Source organism: Larus michahellis, chromosome 2 (genome assembly GCF_964199755.1).
Source record: "Larus michahellis chromosome 2, bLarMic1.1, whole genome shotgun sequence".
NCBI classification, from domain to species: Eukaryota; Metazoa; Chordata; class Aves; order Charadriiformes; family Laridae; genus Larus; species Larus michahellis.
Window position 1 is genome coordinate 18387365 of NC_133897.1, and position 22506 is coordinate 18409870.

The 22506-nt window shown below is 37.8% G+C and overlaps 1 protein-coding gene across 9 annotated transcripts in view; it reads left to right on the plus strand.

Moving 5' to 3' along the window:
- Positions 1-22506, plus strand: part of MPP7 (MAGUK p55 scaffold protein 7) — a 156395-nt gene that overhangs the window by 121064 nt on the left and 12825 nt on the right. For all 9 annotated transcript variants that reach the window (XM_074574387.1, XM_074574395.1, XM_074574388.1 and 6 more), the window contains one exon: positions 17177-17347. In XM_074574387.1, coding sequence (XP_074430488.1) covers positions 17177-17347 — 171 coding nt within the window. The remainder of the gene's footprint in view (positions 1-17176; positions 17348-22506) is intronic.

Sequence of the window (22506 nt, forward strand, 5' to 3'; positions counted from 1 at the left end):
TTACAACCCCAAGAAGACCCACAGTATGAGGTCTATTGTTGTTGTCTCTGCTCTCTCCACTGACTTTGCCTTAACTAGCTTAAACAAGGGAGAAGAGTTCCTTTCTTCCTCCCCTTTCCTTTAAAACATGACAAAGCCTTAAGGGCAAGCATATGCCTGTTATTGTTTTCTTTCAGAATTTCTTTAAACAGAGCAACGTCCAGCTAAATACTATCTAGAAGGCAGTGGTGCTGCTGGAAGGAGGAAAGACTGCGGAGTAACGTAGCATTGTCATCTTCTCTCTTCCCCATGTCTTAGGACAATCTGCTGCTACATCTGCCAGATTTCCAGGGAAAGAGGGGAAGTGCTGGTCTGAGTAGAGGTCCATCCCTTTATTCACAGACTGAACATGTTTTTAGTGCTGGGAGGGTATTCAGATCCTTCATAGAGGAGGCATTATAAGGATGAGAATTCAGCTATAGAAAAAATGCTGTGATTAGGATGTTGCTCAAGTTGCTCACAGGAAAACCTTCCATTTGCTTGGCTTTTCAAGAAGGTTCCATGTAAGCTGGGAAACTCCATGCCCCTGTGATCTTTCTGAAGTTAGGCAGCTTTTTCATGTTACCAAGCACAGCAGCAAAGCTGTGAGATGTGGAGTCTGTGTCTGTATTCATGCAGAGCAATCACCTTGGCAAAATTGGGAGATGCTGGAAAACCATGCATTGCTCAGCTGAACAAACAGCATACTGCCAGTATTGGAAACGTGTAAGGAAGGTGACATAGAGAACAGAAAATTGTAAAGGACTTCTGGGTCTGATTTTTTTTAGGCCTTTTCTGTGTTGTGAGGTATGACCCACTGATTATTGTCCTCTAAAGTGTTATTTAACAAGTTCCCGTGGGAAGAGGTGGGAAATTGGTAATGCTTGATCTTGTCTGATTCTTTTTTAATCCTGTACTACAGCCCTTCAGCTTGATATAGGGTTCTCCAGTGTTTGGAAGGGTAACTGTGCGGGGAAACTGATGTTCTGTAGATCTTCCTGAGCTAGATGTATATTGAGAAGTTGCTTGCTATTGCACTTGATCCCATCCAATCATATGACCTGAACTTCTTAAGCAGTTTGGAGGGAAAGGGCAATTTGCCACCTGATATTCTTATAGCTTCCCAAAGATGAAAACCTGTTGACTTCAACAGAGCTGCTAATAGAAGTCCCTTTCCTGACAGGACTGGGAGTTGCACTAGGGAGCTTTCTTGAGACATGGTAAGTAGCACTGGATGTCAGCCTGCTCTGTTCAGTCAACTTATTCCACAGATCCTGTGTTTTGTAAGGAGGAAGAAACCTGGGTACTTGCCTTTGCTTTTAATAGGGAGAATCAAGGAGAAATCCTCTATTTTCTTGGATACCAAGACAATTTCAGTCAGCTGTAGTTTTTTGGGTGGGCTTCCATGATAGTAGTGTCCCTCTACTTGAAAATTAATCTAAAAATGAGTCAAAATTGTAGAACATAAAAAGAAGTATGCTACAAACTTTTTTTTCCTCTCTTCTCAAGGCAGTTCTGGAACTGGGAAGGACTGTTGTATTTATCTAAAAAAAGAGCTGCCTGAAACATAGTCAATAACTGTATTCACAGTAACATCAATGTCCATAGGGATTTGCTTTGATAACTAAATATATTTCAAAACCTGCAAGGAGCTGAATTAACTTTTGGGAAGCCTTCTTTCTATTTCCAGTTTTGAATTTTTTATACTTTTCAGCATAGCAGTGCATGTCGTGTAAAGTTGTTAATCTGTACACATATTTGTGTGTCATAAATTTGGAAGCAAAAAAAGTGGGCTTTTTTGGTGATGCTGACCATGCTTGTATGTATACAGATGTCAAGGAAAGGGAGTAGAGAACATTTTCCAAGGAGCTTTTTTAGAAAGAATTCTTTGCATGGAAAACAACAGAAACCCCACCTAATTCTAAACTATTAAAGGATCAGTTTATAATGGAAATGCCAACTCATATTTCACTTTAATAGCCAAGTCAGCTTGTTTCATTTGTCTATGCGTAAAGTGAATATAAGTAAAAGTAAATACTTTAGCCTTGTGGAAGATACATACATATGCCTCTCCCAGAATTTAGCTATTTTCTTGAAAGACGTAAGAGAATCTTTCTTGCATTGCACCAAAGTGAAAAATCTTTAACATGTGTACACTGGAGGAGAGGACAAAACAATGTACATTCCATATTGAAAGGTAAGTGAAATCACACTTCACTTAAAAATGGAGAGGGTGCATAGTTTGATGGTACCTGGGTGTAAGGTGACAGGAAATTGGTAATATAGATGAACCCTTTGCTGAGAAGAGGTGATTTTACATCGAGAGGAAGACCCAGGAAAAGTAGGAATATAGAAATAAAGGCAAAAGCAGGGAAGTGAAATTTCATATTGAGGATGAAGAAAAGGAGAAAGTATTGCAACAAGGGCAATGGAAGAACAGATGGACAAAAGCTGTCCATAAACCCCTTTAGGCAAAACCCCACAGAGGATGGGCTTTGAAATTATTAAATTAGCGCAATTAACAGTATTATGCAAGAGCATCACTATAGACAGTATTTGCACTATAGTTCAGTTGTTTCTTGATTCCATTTAAATCAAACATTAACATACTTGTTTTGGTAAAGATTTTGAAATGGTGAATGCAAAAATTACTAATATAAACTCTGGCAGCTTTGGGCTTTTTATTATTGATAGAAAACCTCACTAAGTTCAACATTAATATTTGTTAAGTTTTAAAAGCATGAGATAAGTGGAAGTTAGATGCGCTGACCTTCTGACAAGATTGATAGTGTTACTTCCCAGGCTCTGGGTTAGTGCCGAAATGATGGAGGGATACCAAACCTCTCAAGCATTTTCAGCATTATTCTCAATACTTAACAGCAATGACTTTTCAGCAAAAAGCGGTATTGCTTGTGCATTAATACTACGGGAAAGTTATACTGGGGAACAAATGATAGAAAAAAGCAGCATAGAAAAGACAATAGGAAAATGGAATGAAAGTAGAGGGATAAATAAGCATGAGATTGTGTGAGTAGGACTAACCCTCCGCGTGCTGGGACGGTGAACATGCAGTGACCTGACGCGGGGTGCGCGGGAGCTCGGTGGGATGCGGAGGGAGGTACAGTACGTGTGCCTGGCTGCATGCAAACAGCGTTGGTGTGTCTGAGCTGTGAGCCATGGCTGATGCCAGCTCCGCAGAAACCTGCTTACCTGGTATTCCTCGATAATACTTAACAGCTTTCCCGCCTTTAGGAGGTCATCTTAGCTTGGGCACAACTTTGGGCACAGAGTTGGCTCTGTGAGTTCTTCTGTCACTGCATCCTGGCTACAGGACTGCACCTAGACTCAGTACAGGGAAGAATTCATTTGTTTAATAGTTCCCAGTCTGTTAACTTGAATACAAAGACTACTCATGCTCTGACTGTAATAGTCACTGCCAACAAACGTGGTCATTCTTGCATTTGTAGCTTACTGTAATTTGTAGATAAAACACTGATTGCCTATTTTTTTTGAGAAAAAAAAAAGTAAATTTCTTTGAATAACAACCAAATAACTTACGGTTCTGCAGTTGTTGTGAGCTACAACAATCTGCCAAGACATTATATTCCTTCAGCATAATTTTGCTTTCACAGTGGTTACTGTGTTTATTCTTATGTTATATATGTGTTGTCTCTGGTATGAAAATTACTTGTAACTTTATATTTTATACTAGCATAGCCTGTAACTTCTGTTAACTTGTGCAGCGCGTGCATATGTGTATGTGTATATCCATACCCTGCGTGTGTAGTTATATATAAATATGTATATGTATGTAGCATTTATGACAGAGCTGTTCAGAGATGTCTTTTCCTTGAAAATACATTTGTTCTGTGTATTTAATCCTAAATGTAAATACTTACTGTGGCAAAGCCATCATCATATAGTTTTTCTAGGGCTTAAAACCCATTTTACTTTCAATTTTGATTTACCATATGTGATTGGCATTGTATGAGCAAGAGGAAATATTTAACTGCAGCCAAATGGTGTTCATTCAAACAAGATGTAACCCAGTTTATCCATAGATGAGTGTCTTGTGAATTGAAGATCGTGTTCTGCCAACAAAAGAATTTAAACAGGCGAAAAGAATGAATGCTTTGTACCACTTGTATTTGAAGACCAAAGATTTAGGATAAATGTATAGCAGGACTCTTGCTTGTTATAATTGCTGCACAGTCTTAACTCTGCCTTTCTTCTCAGTATTTTTCTGTGTTCATATGAAACTTGATTGCCCACCTGCAGGTAGTTATGAGTGAAAACAAAAAATAAATAGACCTGTAAAGTTAAATTAGCACATTAGCATCTTTGTTCAGAAGTCTCCTGTCCTTACAAATACTAACTTCTGCTACCACAGAGAAATTAAGGAAACCTGAAGCTGGATGACATTTGAGTCAAGGTCACATGAGACAGAAGTGGAAATGGATCTCATAAACTCTTGCTCTGTCCTTCACCGCAAGACTATCCTTCATTTTCCAAATTATCTTGGTAGAGATACTGTTATCTGAGGATATTGACAGGGGATGAAATTAGATCACCTTAAATTTCTTGTAGCATGAACGTATATGTTTCATTTGATCTACAAAATCCTATAAGATAAAAAACCTGGGAAACAGCATAAATGTCAATTGCTATGTGGGGCTGTTCCATCACTAAAAAATCAGGAGTGTTTAATATTCACTGTAACACAGATTGTTGTACATCACCATTTCTTGCTTACTAGAGTGAAGTAGAATTTAAGGGATAATGTAACTTGCTTGTCATAAGAAACTAGAACAGAGCTGTTGGATCTAATTTTACATTGGCATAAGGTTCTTTGATGGAAATATTGTTGAAACAAAGTCAGCAAAAGTTAAATATTTTAACCTGGTGCTGGGCTGTTGTAAAGAGTTGAGGAAGTTCCTGGAGTAGCACTTGTTTTGAGCTTCATAAGCAATATAATTTAGGTGAGGCCCCCACAATCAAATTCAAATATATTTAAGTTAAAATACATACAGAAATACGGTGTATGTGATACTGTTTTGCGTCGTTATAGTTTAGCATATTGGCTACACTGAAATATTTCTAAAATGAATAAAAACACCTACTTCCTAACTTCCGTTGCGCTTGTGTTTCCTATTTCTTTTTCCCATTTCTGTCTTGGTACTGCTTTGTTGTTGTTTTTTCATGAGCCTGTTCTGTGACTATTTTTTTTGTAACTTCCTCTCCCTTCTTATCACACAACATTTATTTAATCATATTTCTTTTCTCAGTGTTTTATTTGTTCCATGTTGCCTTATGGCTTTTTTTCATTTTGTCACTGCTTTTATTTTCCTGCTTCCCACCAGATTTCCTCCTCTTTACTCTCTGTCTTCTTTTAGTCTGTTATTTGTTCCTTTCAGATAAACACTTCTGTTTCCTTTCTCACTCCACTTTAATTTAGCCTCAGATCAACCCAAACTTTTCATGTCTCTAAACTTCCAAACTTCAGGCATTTATCTGCACAGATCTGCTGTGTGTGTATAACTGCTTCAGACACACAGAGCTGGATTAGCCGTAAATCACAATACGAAGTTTCCTGGAAAATAACCTCTGACTTTACAAAGTATAGGTAATAGCCCTGCTAAAATTCCTGGTCAAGTTCAAATTTGGGATCTGCATGTTGATGACTGTTTTGTAGCTCCATGAAGCGTTGAAGATCCACTGATTTCCCACATCTTTTCATTACAGACTGTTATGTTCGAGCTTAGGAGTAGCCAAAGAAAGCCAGAGCAGTATTAAGAAAGAACATTTTTAACAAAACTCAAAAAGTTCAAAACGCCTTCACTTTATCTCAGCATTAAACCTCAGCTTGTAGACATTTTGGCTTGTGCTTTCTGGCATCAGCTGGCTCACTTGGGAATCCTAACCTCTTTAATTTATAGCATGGATGGATAAGACCGTTTCCTTTCCTAGCAGGGGTAGCCCAGAAGCCTGCATTGCCTTCAGCTGTTCTCAGCCCTGCTGCTGTAGCTCCACCGTCCCATACTCGCAGGTCTCCTCCGAAGGTCTGCGGTGGTCAGGGCTGAGTGAGTGTATACCTGTGTGTACATACAGACGTCTTTTTCTCCTGGTCCAGCCTTTCATGTTCATAGATGAGGACATGTCTGTTTCTAATGATAAAATACTAAATAGAATACTTCAAAACGCACAGTCACTAGTTAAGTCAAATAACTGTTGAATTCAGGAGACTTTCTAGTTGTATTGACGTTTTTGCAGCCTATTGAAAGTCATAGAAAAACTTGTCATACGTATCAGGAAGCATAAGAGGTCTCTCAGCACAGAGAAGGAGAAAGAAATAGTACCTGGAAGCCAGCCCGCCATTCTGGGTCCAGCTTCAGGGCGTTTGTCACTTCAAGAATTCGGAGCTTTTAAGGTCAGGAGAGGAAAAAGGATCCAACACTTTCACTCTCAACTCACAAAACTGTCGGCGCTTTTTTAAGGCACCAGATGTGGTCAACCAAGCAGTGCTCACCTTAGAGGTCTTTCCAGCCTACTAAAACCCTATGGTCACCTCGAGTGTAGAAATAAACTTTAAATAGGATTCAGAGAAGTCTTCCAAATTAGTATTTTAAAATATAAGTCCTCAAGAAAAAAGATACCAAGAAACAGTTCTGCAAAACAGTATTCTTCCCCTGGCAGAAAAGACTCTTGTCTCCATTTCATGGCATGAAATGGGAAAAGCTCTTCCGTGTAATGAGATAGGCAGGAGGGTTTTGACCTCGCCTTTGTTTGGTACATCAGTTACGCGTGAAAGATTGTAAAATATCTCTTGAATAATTTCTCCACATTCCGAGGAAAGACATGCTTCATGGAAACTCTTTGAAATATTTATATTTTAGGCATATTTATCCAGATTCCAAAGGAAATTTGAATGAGATGTAGGTTGTAAAATCTCTATATAAATCTAGACGTTAGTGTATAATATCTGTGAACAAAAATTCATTATATATATCTCGCTTTTCTGTAAAAGCCCAAAGATGATTGTAAAACTGTATGTTTTCCACTATCAAGGACACAGAAATTTACTGACTTACTAGAGGTAAACAGAAAGTCTTGGGTAGATCTGTTATATTAGGATAGTGTCAGAGAAAATATGACAAGAGTGTATAAATGCTTTCATCATTTTTTCAGCTACAAGTATAGACATTCAAAAAAAATTCAAAAACCTCTCCAAAACCCAGCTCCAAGGGCAGTAGCAGCTGTTACTGTAAGTGCAGAAAAATACTGAGATCATGTTCGTGGTAGTGATTCTTAGAAATTCTAAGTTAAGACTGATTAAATGGAATTAATAAACTTTGCCTTTAATATCAAAGAGATCTTCGGTGAAAACTGGGAAAGGTCATTACTACCAAATGAATAGTGAAAGAATCTCCTATCGGAAATTTTAAGTGAACATAATATTTCAATGGCTTTTAGGTCCTTTTCTAACTGAGTGTAGTTAAACATGTAAGTTAAATTCAGTGCTGGTATGTTGGTATATGCCTCAATATAATAGGTGCTATCAAGAGGATTTTAGAGTAGCTTACATAGCTAAATTTTTTCCTATTTATGAAGTATTAAACAATAATACTTTGTTTTTTTGGCTGTTCTAAGATGAGGAAGCGGTTGAGTGTGGTAGGTGCATTTTTCTTCTTCGATTTAACTTTTCCTTCTTAAGTTATGTTTTCACTCCATTTAATGATTTCCTTTCCTATTTTTCCTTTGTGCTTCTCAGAGGAAATTGAAGGTACATGTACAAAAGTTTCCCTGCATAGCCCAATAATTTTATTTAGAGAACATGTGTTTAGAATTAAATTGAATATAGTCCAACGTTTCTAAGACATGTTATACATATAATGCTTTTATATTGCCACCAAATGCGTTCAATCATTTTTTAAAAGCAGATAAAAGTACTGGAATATTCCTAGTTGCTTCATGTAAAGATCAGTAATTTGAGCTATTGTTTTAAACTGCTTTCTCTCTCTCTCTCTTGAACTTTTAGAAGACGTATAGAAAAGTAGTATCATAAAATAATATTAGCAAAACTTGGGTGGGCTGGGTTGGAAGGAGATTGTTCCGACTTAATTACATGGCCATGAGAGGTCTTGCGTTTCTAATTAATACTGATGAAGTATTTCTCTGAGATGGTTGAAAGTTCACCCATGTAGTATCATCCTTACTGTTTTCCCTCTGAGTGTAGCCGGTTACTGTTATGCTTGCAGCATATGTTAAAGTAATAGCAGCTGATCTCTTCTAATTTTTTTTTTTTTTTTACTTAAGAGGCCTTTGTTTATAAAGGCATTAGAAATTGTAGCTCATATTTTTGATCAAAGGGCCTCTGGCATGTAAAAATATACATTATAGCTATTTTATATCAAATGAGAGGATGTGTTTTTGATCAAAAACCTTTCTGTCTAATCCACTGAGCCAAAACTTAAATCTTAAGTCTGATAATGTATAATTTACGAAAAAAGCTTGATTTACATCAAATACGTTTTGCTTTCTTTTAAGCGGCATCGTATTTTCTATTAACTGATAAAGTGTGAATAATACAGTGTTAGAATTCTTTTTAGAATGTTTGCTGTCATCACAATTTTTGCTTGAAAAGGTAAAAAGATCAGTGTGCATGCTGCAAAATTCCAGAATATCTCCAGCTAAAATATAAAACAATAAATGTTGTTTTATGTTTTTAAGAAAATGGCTTATTGAAGGCTTTTTAATGCTATGCTTTGTACAGTTGACATTTTTTAAGTAATTTCTTCTGTATTTTTTGCTGGGCTTCTAACTGTTCTGCTTTATTTCTTGGCTCTTATTCTGTATGCTTTTACCCTTCGTCCAGAAGATGCTGAATGTGCTGGTCACAACAGTGGATCCTATCTAGGTGAGCAATTGGTTACAAAAGACAATTTCTTCCTTTCTTTCAGCTTCTTTTCCCTGGAACTACTGTGTCCACTTTGCTTTTGGGGGTAATCTGCATATAAATGTCCTTACTCTGCATGAGAAAAGCATGAATATTAAGGTTTTAAAAATGGCTCATTGGATTTGACATAAAGGGTTTATGTAGCGTATGCCTTTATCTGGTTAAACATAAGCTACTAAAATACTGGTTTGATTTTTAAGTCAAAATAAAAAATATATATAAATTTGGGAAAGTGTTGACTCTTAAAGTACATTAAGTAAGCAATGTGTTTAACGAAACAAAAAGGTTACTGTATTGTGAAACATTTGAGTAAGTCTTTAAAGACACACTTTCAAGGTTTTATCTAGGTTTTGCTTACACTTTCTTTCTTTGTACACATCTGTCTAACAATTGTGGGAGGATTCAGTGAGAGCACAGAACAAATTTGCAGGCACCAATTCTTTTTCCACATTACAAAACGAAATAAGTCATAATAACTCAATAGCTTAAATTTAGATTTAAAGGTAGTCTGAGCTCAATGCATCATTGCGGGGAGGGGGGAAGAGGAGGGGAAGGCGTCCTTTGGATTCAGCTTCAAGATTCCAAATATCAAACAAAAGTAACATTTAAAAAAGGTGAATGTTCCATGATATGGTTCAACTTTTTAATTTGTGCCATTTTAAAAGCGATGTAAAAATATTTTAGTTGAAACTGTCCAGAATTCCTGCCAGCTGAAGGCTGGCTGGAGCGGATTTTGTGGCAACCAGCCCTTTTCCCAAGGCTTTCATCCTCCTACTACAGGAGAAATGGGAAGAAACATGTCAAAGTGCTTTAGTGCATCCAAGCCACTGGGCTCACTGAAACACCCTAGACCAGTACTGTAAATTAGAGATGGTTTTCATATTGCACTATACTGTTTTAAAGCATGGTATATAAACTACACCAGGAACACACAAACTATACGACTGAAAGAACTTTGACCTCTTTCCAAAACTTCAGTGTCGTATAATTTCATCACGTATTTGTGGAACTAGCGGTCATCTGATCAGGCTGAAAATAAACTTCTTACCTTTGTTAGTTAATCAACTAAATTAATGTTGAACTGTAATTGTATTGAGAGATTGAAGTGTGCTTAGGAAAAAATACTTTGGATGTGATTCCAGATGAATGGCATTTTCCTTATCAAATCTTTTTGAAACAGAAAAGATCTTTTTTCCCATCCCCCCTTCCCCCCCGCCCCCCCCAATCCTTTTTTTTCTTTCTGCAAATACAGATTGAGTGAATTCTCAAGATCATGGTTTTGCAATCAGATCTTAGTGGGCTGATATTTTATTTCAGAATGAACGTGGCAAAACAGAATCCACCTTTTCTTGGTGCCGTAGCCCTTTCAGTGAAACTTCAGTTTTGGTCTACAGTTGCCAAAAAGGCTTGATCACCCAGGAGGGAGATTTCTTGTGTAAGAAGCTACTGTTGTCCCAGATGCAAAGAATGAAAAATCAAGGTGGAATGTAGTTTACTTACGCAAAACTTTACAAAAATTATTGGAGTACTGCTGTACAGTGCAGGTAATGGTTTATCTCTTGAGAGCTTCCACTCAGAGAAGTGTGGCCATCGGTCCAGAGACGGTACCTTCAGCCTTCTCATTCTGGGTCTGGGCTTTTGGAAGTGAGGTGTCAGAGAGGAGAGTCAGAAGACAGAACAACAGGGAGAAAAAAAGAATTGTCTAAGGTTAGGGCCAGTTTTGGGGTAAGGACGCAAGTATATTCATTGGTCGTGAATAGTCAGCTATTTGGTGTAGAAATTAGAGGTTCCCCTGAGTCCTTCCCTAAGAATCATGTATAAAAAATTATCCTTTCTTAAGATCAAGCAGGTAGGCTTTTGAAAGCTGATGTTACCATTCTTTTGCACGTGGCAACAGGAAACAGTGATTTGTAATTCAGATTGTCTCATGCACTCCAGCGTCTCCTTGTTTCACAAAACATTAGGAGCCCAATCCTATTCAGATACACTTGGGGTTGCTTTCCTCCTAAATTATTTTTCAGTTGTATTTTCTCAAGGAACGAGCTGCAGTGCAATAACTTTCTGGGCTGGACAAATGCCACTGCCTAATGTGTAATAATCTGAACAAAACTTGTCGACTAGCTGCAGGGAGGACACAAAACTCTTGCCTGTGTGCTGTGCAAGATACAAAACTCGGATAATCTGTAAGGCAAAGGAGTCCTAGGCAAAGCCACTTTATAAACCCTCTGTTAGGTACAGGGAAGCCAATACCGTATCTAACTACTGCAGTCTACCTTCCTGCTTGGGAGGGGCCTCTCTCTTTTCCACTGGTCTGACTATATATTCCTTCAATCCCAAGGGCCTTCAAAGATACTTTTTTTTTCCTGCCTGTTGTTTTTTTGAAAGTGGGAAAACGAATATGTCTGATTTTTGAAAACAGCTTATTCTGAATGTTTTGCAGTACTGTTTTTTGGAGTGAATCCTGAGCATCTCAATTTTTCTGACTGTGCATATTCTTGAAAGATGATAGGCATTTATGGCGGTCCTTAATTACTAAGTAACTAGGAATTTCTAGGCAAGTCTCTTCATTGTTAAAACACAAAGTCTTGATTAAACATACTACACTGGAAAGAAAACCTAAAACATTGTTGCTGTAGGGCTTGGGTCACACCAAAAAGTTCAGGGTGTTTTAGTGACACCCCACTAAATGCCTGTCTATGTGTTGTAAGCTGTTACAAGAGCAAAGGGAGTCTGAATTAGCTTAACCATTGGTGAAGAAGCTGACCTGTATTACCTTGCATTTACAGCAGGTTGTATTCACACATATGAGCAGTTAGTATGAGGTAAGTTGGAGTGTGGTCAATCATTCGTGTGTGTCCATTCTAGAAACGTTTTTCATAAGTATGGATACACCGGTTACTTCCTAAAATCAAAATGACCAAGTCATGTTTCATGCTGCTTTTGTTAGTATGTAATCACATCAAGTGAACTACACCAATTCCGGTATCAATTCATGAATTTTCAGTCTATTTTGTGGCTCTGTATTTGTTGGCATTTCAATCTGTGAACCAGGATATTCTGTGAACATCTGACCGTCTCTGAAAGCATATGCACTTTAGACACACACAGGGTGGTCATGAAGAGCAACAGAAGAGGCAGCTTTCAGAAAGCAGAATGTCTGTACCATCTGGGGTCGGATCTTGTATGTCCAAGGTTATGCTGCTATTAAATTGAACCCTCCCCTCTGAAGTGACTCAGATAAATTTCACGATTTTTCACCAAATTCTAATATTTAAGTCACAGTGTAGTATTGTATGTTTCTGCAGTAATTTCCTGAGGAATTGCTGGAGAGAACATTAGGAGTTTGCCTTTGCCAAGCTTAAATTCTAGTTACATTACTTGAACCTTTATGAACATACAGTAAATATAGATGAATATCATCTGTTTACTATTCTCAATTTTGTCTTAAAAATCCAGACATAATCTAAATTTTTATTAACCCTGTCTAAATGTGCAAGCTGGGAATCAGTCCAGAAGCAAGCAGAGTAAGAAGTCTGCTCTGTGTTTGTGCAGTTCCTCTGTAACAATAGAAATACTCGGCCTATGAGCCAGTATAAAAAGTCCCAATATTTTGGGGGAAAGAAAAATCCAGAAATATCTACAAAAAATATTGTGTTCATACAAACCTAGATAATGACTATGGTACCAAACTTGCTTTTGTCAGTAATATGAATACAAATAGTACTTGCAAATGCATTTAGACATAAACAGCATTTTTTCACTATGAGATTTCTGTTCTTTAAGATGAGACTAAATTCAGCAAAGAATATACATAATTTGAACACATACTTAAGCACTTGTTTTAATGAATGAAAATTAACAAAAGCGTGTGTAAGTGCTTTATAGCAATCTGGAGCCTTACTGGTGAATTCATGAAGCATAGGTGAGTTTAAATTATAACATTTCCTGCTAGTGTAATTTCTCTGAATTTGAGAAATTACCTTCCTACTTTCATGAATATATTTGGATCTAAATTCTTACAACATAGTTGCAATCTTTTGTTCACTTCTTCTTTAGAACTATATAATTAAATCTAAATAAGCACAGCTTTTTACATCAGCATCCTTTGAAATATTTTAGGAGAGACAGGTCGATGCATTGCCTGTTTTCAGTTTGGATTTCTTGGTGAGGTCCAAGTGGATTTCTCTGTGTAAACGTAAGGGTGTTGTTCCAAGATGACCAATTGTGTATTGCTAGTGGTCAAAAGAATAATCACACTTTTCTGCTAGGTTTTTTTTTTATTCTTTTTCTTAGAGATGTAAGTAGGTTCTCTTGGATTGTTGTTGGGCCTTAATCAAGTTTATTAGTAGCAGCCTTTGATTTTTATTTCATGTTGAGAAGTGTTATGAGGTTTGCAGATATTTGTAGTTTGAGAACATTTGTTCTTCATATTTTCTTCCCAGTGGCTGTTCTTATTTCACCAAACTGTTACATTCCAGCAGTAGTTTATGGGTTTGCATGTTCAGTAGGCTTCTAGTCATGTAGCTGAACCCAGGGAGCTGGTGCAAGCTTCTCAATGTTCAGAATTTTATGTTGCTTTTGTGGCAGAATTTCCCCCTTTTATTTTATAGTCTGCATACTTGGCAACAGGTTAATCTCTGCTGATATCCATATTCCACAGACAGTATAGCCTGCAGCTGCTTTCATATTCATTGAGGTTTATATTATCAAATATTCTGGGCAAGCAGTGCTTTTCCCCTTTGTTCTTTATAGGAATTTACTTTCAAGCCTAATCATTTTATAGAAACTTTACTTTTCTGTTGCATATCAGTATTGGTTTTGTTTTTCCATTGTGATTTTCACTATATTTTTAATAATGCTTTATTGTTAATTTAAATATATGAAGTTTATTTTTATCTTTTCTAAACTGTAAAATATACAGGCATTAATAGAATATTTTTACTTGTTCATAGATGTTTTTACTCCTTGCAAGTATGATGTTCTTTCAGTTCAGCTTAATCTTTTTGCACAGTCATAGCTGCCCAACTTATAGTGCAATTATAAATGCAGAGTTCAGTAAAAAATATTTATTAATGCTTCTTTATGAAATAGCTTCTGAAGGTAGTAAAGTTAAGCTGCATATGCGAGGATGTATAATGGCAGATGTGAGAGAGGGAGAATCATGTTTCCAGGAATGCAGTAGCGCTGTCATAAAAATGTTGGATATATTTGAAACAGTCTCATCCTTTCTCTCTGTACTCTACGTTTTCCTTGGTTTTGAAAGCTGCTAAAAGCAAGCTTTCTTGGGTTTCCCTATAGGGCTATTCAGATGTGCTGGGAGGAACAGTTAAAACAACTTTCAGATTCACAATAGTCTTAAAGTGGCACAGCAATCAGCGCATCACAGGTTTTTAATATTCGGTAGTTTTACAGAGCGTCTTCACCAGCACACTGCAGAGAGATCAGCCGCACAGGAGATCTGCTTCGTTATCTCTGGCTCACGTGTGTGTTTGTTCTTTTTAATTAATATAATAGCTTTTCTGTAATGTCGAAGTCCTAGGTGAACTTCTTGTTGAACCGTCTTAATATACAGGACAATATTACTGTTTTCATTTGACCAGTGGGTTTCAGTCACAGAAATATCAACTGTTTTAATCAAGGAGACCCATGTTAGCAGTGGAACTGCATCACCCGAGTCTTTGTGATGCTTTATATGCAGCCTATGAAAGTGACAAGCGATGAATCAGCCTGAAGACAGCACCAAAAGATTTTCTCCTATTTGATTAAAAAAAAAAAAAAATCCGGGGTTTTTTTCCTCTTTTGAGAGAATAAGGAATGAAAATTCTTAAATAACCCACCGCAGGGTAGTTTGGTAATGAAATCTGAATAAAATGGATGGAGAAAAGAGGAACAAGTTACAATTGGTCTTACTAAAACGCAACACCAGAGATTAAATTCGTATGAAGATTTTGCAGAAAGGATATTTTTCCTAAAGATTCCGCAGTTGGACATGTAAGCTGAGGTTAAAAAGCTGTTGGTAATGTTGCTCTGAGACAGCTACGCAGAGGCCCAGAGCTCTTGGTATTTGTAAGGTCAACAGCGAACTGGAATGGAGACGGTTGGTTTAGCTTCATTTGATCGCTACCCTTACTTTTTACCTTTTCCAGATATGTGGATTCTGGGTTTTGTGACAAAGCTCTTTATTCTGTAAACCATTTAGTAGCAGATGGTGAAGAATTATTCTTTCTTTTTCTTTCTTTTTTTCCCCCCCCCATAAAATGATTATCCAGAAAAAAAAATCAGAGCCATTTTCAGCTTGCTTTTAGGGCAACTGATTTTTTTTTTTTTTAAATGTGGAGCCTTTTAGATGAGGCTTCAGGAAACTTCATGTGTCTGTATTGCCAATGTTACTTCTAACGTTTCTTTATATAACTGCCTATATGGTTAGGTGTAGTTATGTAGCAAGAAATCATCCTCATGTCATGATGGACTTCACCCTGGGGCAGAGAAGATCTCCTGGGCCCTCCCTTGAGTGTGTGCGCTCACAGCTGTCGGCGCTCTGTCAGGGCTTTCCTGGCTGCAGTCACCTCAGTGTTAGTGTTCGTTGAATAATAACATAACTCGGATTATTTCGTTATGTTTTCATATCGCATATTTTGGTCCCTTTTCTGTCTCAGTCCGTGTCCTTCTCATTGGAGAATGGAAATGTCACCATCCTTTTCTGTTATCCTGGTTTGAGGATGCCAGCTCTTCACCTTTCTCATTGACTTTCATTTTACTTGTTCATATTTTGAATGTGAATGGGTTGACATCACTGTATTCTCAAATTTTTCTTCCCTTTTTGCTTGTCTGCATGTGTTGTAGATTCCCATAGGCATAGGGGCTCACACCAGTAAAATAACTTGGTTAACATCCTCTGTGATCCAGGTTCTGCAAGGATTTATGCTAAGTGGAACTGTGTGTGTGCAAAATGCTAAGCCTGTAACTAAGCCTTACAGGATTTCACTTCAGATCTGGTTATAAATATTTGCAGAACTGAGTCTTGAATTTGCCAGGTACTATGTTTGAAGAAAAAATTGTAATGTGATTACTTCTCAAACACCTAAACATAAGTGCTTTTACAAGTTTATGAAAACATATTGCTGAAAAATCTGGGGTCACTAAAAGTTTACACGTGTTTACTGTCCTATGAAGTGTTCTGGGGGGAAAAAAAAAGGGTGTTGGGATTTTTCCAGTATTTAAAGTGTGGTTTGTGTTTTACTTTATTTCCCCTAAATAATGAAATAAGCTTTGCAGTCCTTCTATGCAGTCCTTCCTGTAGCTCCTTCTAGAACAAAAGTGGTGCCATAGAGATACCAGTAAAATGTAATATAATGCAATGTAGAGGGTTTATTTGAAAAACTGTAAAGTAATCATTAACAGAGGAGTAAACTGGTTTTTAACATATAGCGTAGAAGGGGTTTTTTTGTGCTATTCTGCTTGAAAATGCCTATGATTCTCTCTTTCATAGTACTTAAAAGCTGGGTGAAATTTCCAGTCTTCTAGTAGGCACTGTAGAATTCACACTGTTGATGCAGTTGTAAACGCAAATTTAATAGGAATATTAACTTCTAATTTCATGCTGACATATCCGTAATATGGGTACTGTATTGTCTAAGATGTTTCATGGTGGTTTGGAATTTAACTAACAGTGTTTGGTTTTACTTTTAAACATCTTCAGGAATGGTTTTGTGTACTTTTTTATGCTACCAGCAAGGAGCTAAGAAAAAAAAAATTGCTCAAGGAGCAATTGCTCTCATTAACCCTTTCAACACCGGATGTGTTTCTGCCATATGTTGTATTTGATGTCTGTGTGCCGTGATGATTTAATAGAAATGCATTGTGTGGTATGAGAGTCCAGGCTGCATGAATTTCTTGTGTGTATATAAACTAATGTATAAGACACTTGAATTAACTAAATATGTTAACAACTTATTGTTATTATATTTTATAGTTTGTTGTTGCTACTGTTATAATTTTATTGATAATCTTAATTTTGCAGTTTAAATAGGCACCTGGTATAGTTTAAAACTGTGGGAAAATATTGTTCTAATGACCTGGCTTATTAGACACACAATCTATTTTTTTATTCCATGCACCAGTCCTCAAATGTTTGGAAGAGACTGTTTTCAAATACTTTGAGACGACTTATTTTCTTACTTTGAAAAAATCCTGTTCTTATTGCAGCTGGTTTTAGAAGAAGCTTTCGTCTTAGCAGAAAAGATAAAAAAACAAACAAATCTATGTATGAATGCAAGAAGAGTGATCAGTATGATACAGCAGATATCCCAACATATGAAGAAGTTGCAAAATATAGACGACAACCTAATGACAAATACAGGCTTGTAGTTTTGGTTGGTAAGTTGTTTTCTTTATTTTTGAACGGGTAAAACAGAGGACTGCTATTAGCGCAGTGCTTACCACAAAATCATTTCGATTGAAAGGGATCTCAGGAGGTCACCTGGTCCAGCCTCCCACTCAACAGGATTAACACAGAATTCAGAGCAGATTGCTGATGACAACTTTGTGAACCTGTCTTCCCACCGCATCTTATCTTGTCTTCCCACCACACACCTCAGTAAAGAGGTGGCCTCCATCTTCTCAACGGGTATCGGAGGGGTGCTGGTATGTCCCCCTGAAGCCATCTCTTCTGTGAGCTAGACAAGCGCAGTTCCCTCAGTCTCTCCTCACAGGTCGTGTGCTTCAGCTCCCGACCATCTTGGAGGCCCTCTGCTGGCTTTGCTCTGGTTTATCAACATCTATATTGTAGTGCAGGGCCCATTCTATTCACAGAATCCTAGAATCATAGAATTGTCTAGGTTGGAAGGGACCTTTCAGATCGTTGAGTCCAACCATCAACTGAACACTGACAAAAGCTATCACTAAACCATATCTCTACGCTCACAGGGTCTAACAAGTGATGAGTAAAGGGCAAGAATAATTTCCCTCTATTTACAGGCTAGGCTCTGCTGATGCAGGCCAGTCTTCTGTTAGCCTTTGTTGCTGCCAGCGTGTGCTGTGGACTCGTGTTCGCTGCCCACGTGGACCCCGAGGTCCTTTTTATCCAGGCTGCTCCCCAGCCAGTCAGTACTGAGCATGTACTGCTGTGGGGCTTGGTCTATCCCAGATGCAGGACTTTGTATTTGTTCTCATCAAATTTCACAAAGTTCTGCCAGCCCATGCCTGTACCATATCAAGGTCCCTCTGAATAGAAACACTGGCCTTGAGCAAGTCACTTGCATCACCTATTTTGGCACCTGCAAAATTGATGAGGGCCCATTCTGTGGTCTCCTCCAAGTTACTGATGCAGATATTAAACAGAGTGTGTTCCTTAGGGCAGAGCCCTGAGGAACTTCACTTGTAATCAGTCGCCCAGTAGAGTACAGACCAACAACCCCAACCCTTTGAACATGATCGCCCACCCAGTTTTTCCCCTATCCATCCGTCTAGACAGGATGTCCCAACTTGCATATAAGGATGCCTTAGGAGACCATGTTTAAAGCCTTTGCTAAAACAAAAGGAGATGACATTAAAATGTAGGTGCCGTGGTTACTAGTCTGCACCTGGCAATCAAGCAGTACTAAAACTCAAAAGAATTAATTTGGTGTTCTGCTATTAGAGATCAATCAATATATCAATGTTGAAAAAGGAAAAAAAAAAAGAACAGAATAAATACCTTTGGTCAGCCAAGACAGTGGAAAGAAACAAAGCCATCTACCGTGTTAGAATAAGTAAATAGGCAATAGAGAGGAAGGTGGATGAGAGACAGACTTCTGTAGGCCAAGAACAGATGTAAGCATAGCTGCAGAAGGCTCAAGATGTCCTCCTTAGTCAGTTTTCTGCTCTTCTATAATCTGTTGCTGCCGGGGATTCTCCACAGAATTTATTATCTAACCAAAATGCATTGCTTCAGTTTCCTAAAAAAAGAGAAAGTACATGATCTTAAATTTTTTGAAGGTAACCATTGGAGTACCGATGAGTAATGTCTCATTGCTTATTGTTTCTTTTGCAGTAGCACATAGGTTGATGCTTCATTAGTAAAGTTTCCTCCATTCGGAAAGCAGCAGAGCAGAGAAATATGACCCTCTATCAGGGACTGTTACGAACTGTTGAGTAGCTGTGTTTTTATATCACTCATTCCAAGGGAACATTAAATTTAGTTTTTAATAAACAGTTTTGTCACTCTCGAGCACTAAAATTCAGCCACCTACTAGTGTGATCACTGTGAGATTGTGGGCTATATACAACAAGTAATAACATGGTTGAGTTGATTTTACACTTACATCAACAGAGTGCAGCGCAAAAGTGCGATAAGTAGACTTTTTATAACAAATTGCATATGTCTGATCTAAGGAATACCTAGAGATTTCATTTGATTTTTGTTGTAATAAATCAAATGAAGAAAGTGTGCTTTTTCAGTAACAAAAGCAGTTCAGAAATTTATTGCAGACTTCAGTAATTCTAATGTTTTTCTCTGGATATTAAGAGCAGCTTAAGTCTGGCCAATACCATAAAAATGTCTTGGGCAAAATGTGGAAAAACTAGCAGAGCTAAGCAACACAGGTATAGTAGAAGCGAACACATTTAAAAAGCTTTTTGTCTGCCAGTATCAGCCTTCAATATAATCCGTCAAATATAATTGGGATATTAGTACCGGGAAACAAAGGGACAGATAATTCATTTATAGCTGTAATTGGTGGGGACATTAAATGTCTGTTGTGTTTTGCTAGGCCTAAATGTATAATTTACTCTTGGAAGGTTTTTGTAGGGTTTGTTTTGCCCTTTTTTAGGGGGAGGGAGTTTGACAACTTTAAAGTGGAAATGTCTTTTGGCTTCATTTTAAATTGGCCTAGTCTAATTTAAAGAATGCAAATTGCATACACAGTAATTTTTAGCGCCCTGTAGTGTGATATATACTAGTCTCAAGTTCAGCTAGATGTATTAGTTTGTGAAGATTTTACCTTGTCTGCAAATGTACGTTCATCAGTAAAGTCCTGCACATCCTTGGGGCTGAAATAACAGATCATCTGAAGCGGTAATGATACAGATGCTTCTGCTGTGCTTTTAGTTGTTATAAATATGATGAGTCTGCTAAAAACAAAATTATCTGGTATCATGTCACCAGTCGTCTTCTGATAACTTACTGTTCCCAGGCTGCCAACAAATCCTTGAAGTCTTTCTTCAGATATACATCCTGCATCCTAAGCATGATACCTTGCAGCCCTATCAGGCAAAGGCAGAATATTTTAATATGAAACGTATTACTTAGACACTAGAATTTTCATTTACATTAATGAGGTCCTGCTCACAAGGGCCTCTGCTGTGAGGGCCAGACTAGCACAAATTTTATTTCCTAAAAGTGAGAATGAATGTGCCACATGATATAACTTTACGCGGTGTAGTATCAGCTAAGTTAGAGCTTTCTTAAGGGGCAGTGCGAGGATGAAGCAAGGTCAGCAGTAACAAACCACGAGCGTGTCCCCACGCAGGTATGTGCATGCAGGGTTACCACCACAGGCATGCAAAGCCTTTCGGGTGCTGCGGTCACCCATGGTGATCCATCTGTCCCAAGTGGGCAGTGGTGGAAGCGAGGACCAGAGGTGCGTAACCACAAAGGAGCAGTCATTATTGGTATGTGAGACAATCAGAAAAGACTCACTGTCTCTGAATTATGCTGTCAGTACTCCCCACAATGGTGTCCTTCTGGTCACCTCTGCGAAGAGAAAGAATCTGGGACTGGAAAAGTTCTCTATTGTTATATTGCTTACATTTAAAAGAAATCTATCACCTCTGGTTTTACCATGGAGCTATGTGGAGGCCAGGTCTGTCTCAGAGCTGGGGAGGATGAAATGGAAGTGGCTTTTAGCTTTCTACACCTCCTGACTCACCTTCAACATGTGTTCAGGAGTGGCCTGCAGAGACTTAATAGATCTACAGCAGTAGTTCAAGAAATAGCCTACCATGGCCATACACCATCTGGACAATGACACAAGAGACCTAGAATTGCTACCTTCATTAATCCTTCCTGGTTGAAGGCACGGGTAGGTGAGCATGGCTCAGGAATGCATATGTAGGCTGCACTATATTGGCTAGCCTTGCCCATGAGAACAGCGGGATAAAATCACTGATCCTGCTTCAGTGAACAGCAAATCTAGAAGTACACTCCCACTTCTAGTTGTAATTTACTGTGACACAAAAAAATGAGGTTCCTACTGCATATCTCATTGAGTTACAGTTACAGACGTGCGTGTGCTGGCATTGCATTACGGTGATCAATAGTGATCAGTTGTACTAGAAAAGGAGTAACTGAGCCACAGAACCTCTGTCAAGCCATGTTTTGTACAGGGTCTTTATGATCCCAGCAGGCACGTTCTCACCTAACTCCCAAAACCTTTTCTGAAAGACCACTTACTTCCTTGTTGTTTTTTTTTTTCTTTCAAATAGAGTTCTGGGAGGTCAGTGTGTATATCTGCAGGTGGAGAATGGCTGGTTGGGTTAATCCTGAGACATGGATTTACATCAAACAGTTTCTTAAGCTTTCTTCAGACATGTCTGAATGGGGCAAAATTTAATGCAAGTTTTAATGATTGGTGGTTTAATTCTGCAAGTGTCCCTCAATAAGGTGAGGTAGGCAGTACAGCCCATTTGTGCAAGACTTGACCATTGCTTATCTTATGTGACTCAACAGGCAACAGCAAGCAACATAAATGTTCCTTAAAAAGAAACAAAACAAAATATCTCTAAATCTGACACCGTAACTCTAAATATTGCTGCCTGGGGTGATGTATAGTAAACCAAAACTATGCGGCAGTCATGGATCCCACATACCTGGCATTTTACTACAAGAAATTGTCCTTTTCAATCCCGATGCTTAATTCTCTTCTTGAGTTCAAACCGTGTTCAGGTTCATCATTATTAGAAACGGTCACCTTTCTGTGTTGCATCAGAATGAAGAGAATGTTTGGAATAGAAGTGTGCCTTGCACTTGGGAGATATAGTGTAAAAATCGGCATGATGGATGGCATTGCTAATTAGGAATCAGCCTCCAGCGTCCATATGCTACAGTTAGGAGAATTCTGCGAAGACAGCACTGAAAAAGAAGAATCTACACCTTCTAGTAGTTAAATTTAAAGATGATTTTTAAATGGTACTCTGGAAGGGGAGACAGAGTAATAGTGAGGTTGTGGTCTGGAAACAGATTGGATCTATGTTTCCAAAGCATCTGTTGCAGGAAGCGAAGCCTGGATTCTTTATATATAAATAGAGCTAAAAGCATAATGTTGATTTGACAACATGTAGACAGAGGAAATAGTATTTTTGTAGATTTGATGGGGAAAATCTTTTGCTTGAAAGGAAGACAATGTTTTGTTTGTTTTGTTTGGTTTTTTTTTTAATTGATTTCCACTTGTTTCATTCTACTTTGCTAGGATATATTAAGAATTTTAATTACTTTTCCTATAAAAATCCATATTTGCCTTAAATAGCTATACTATTAAAAAAGGAAAAATGTTTTTTAA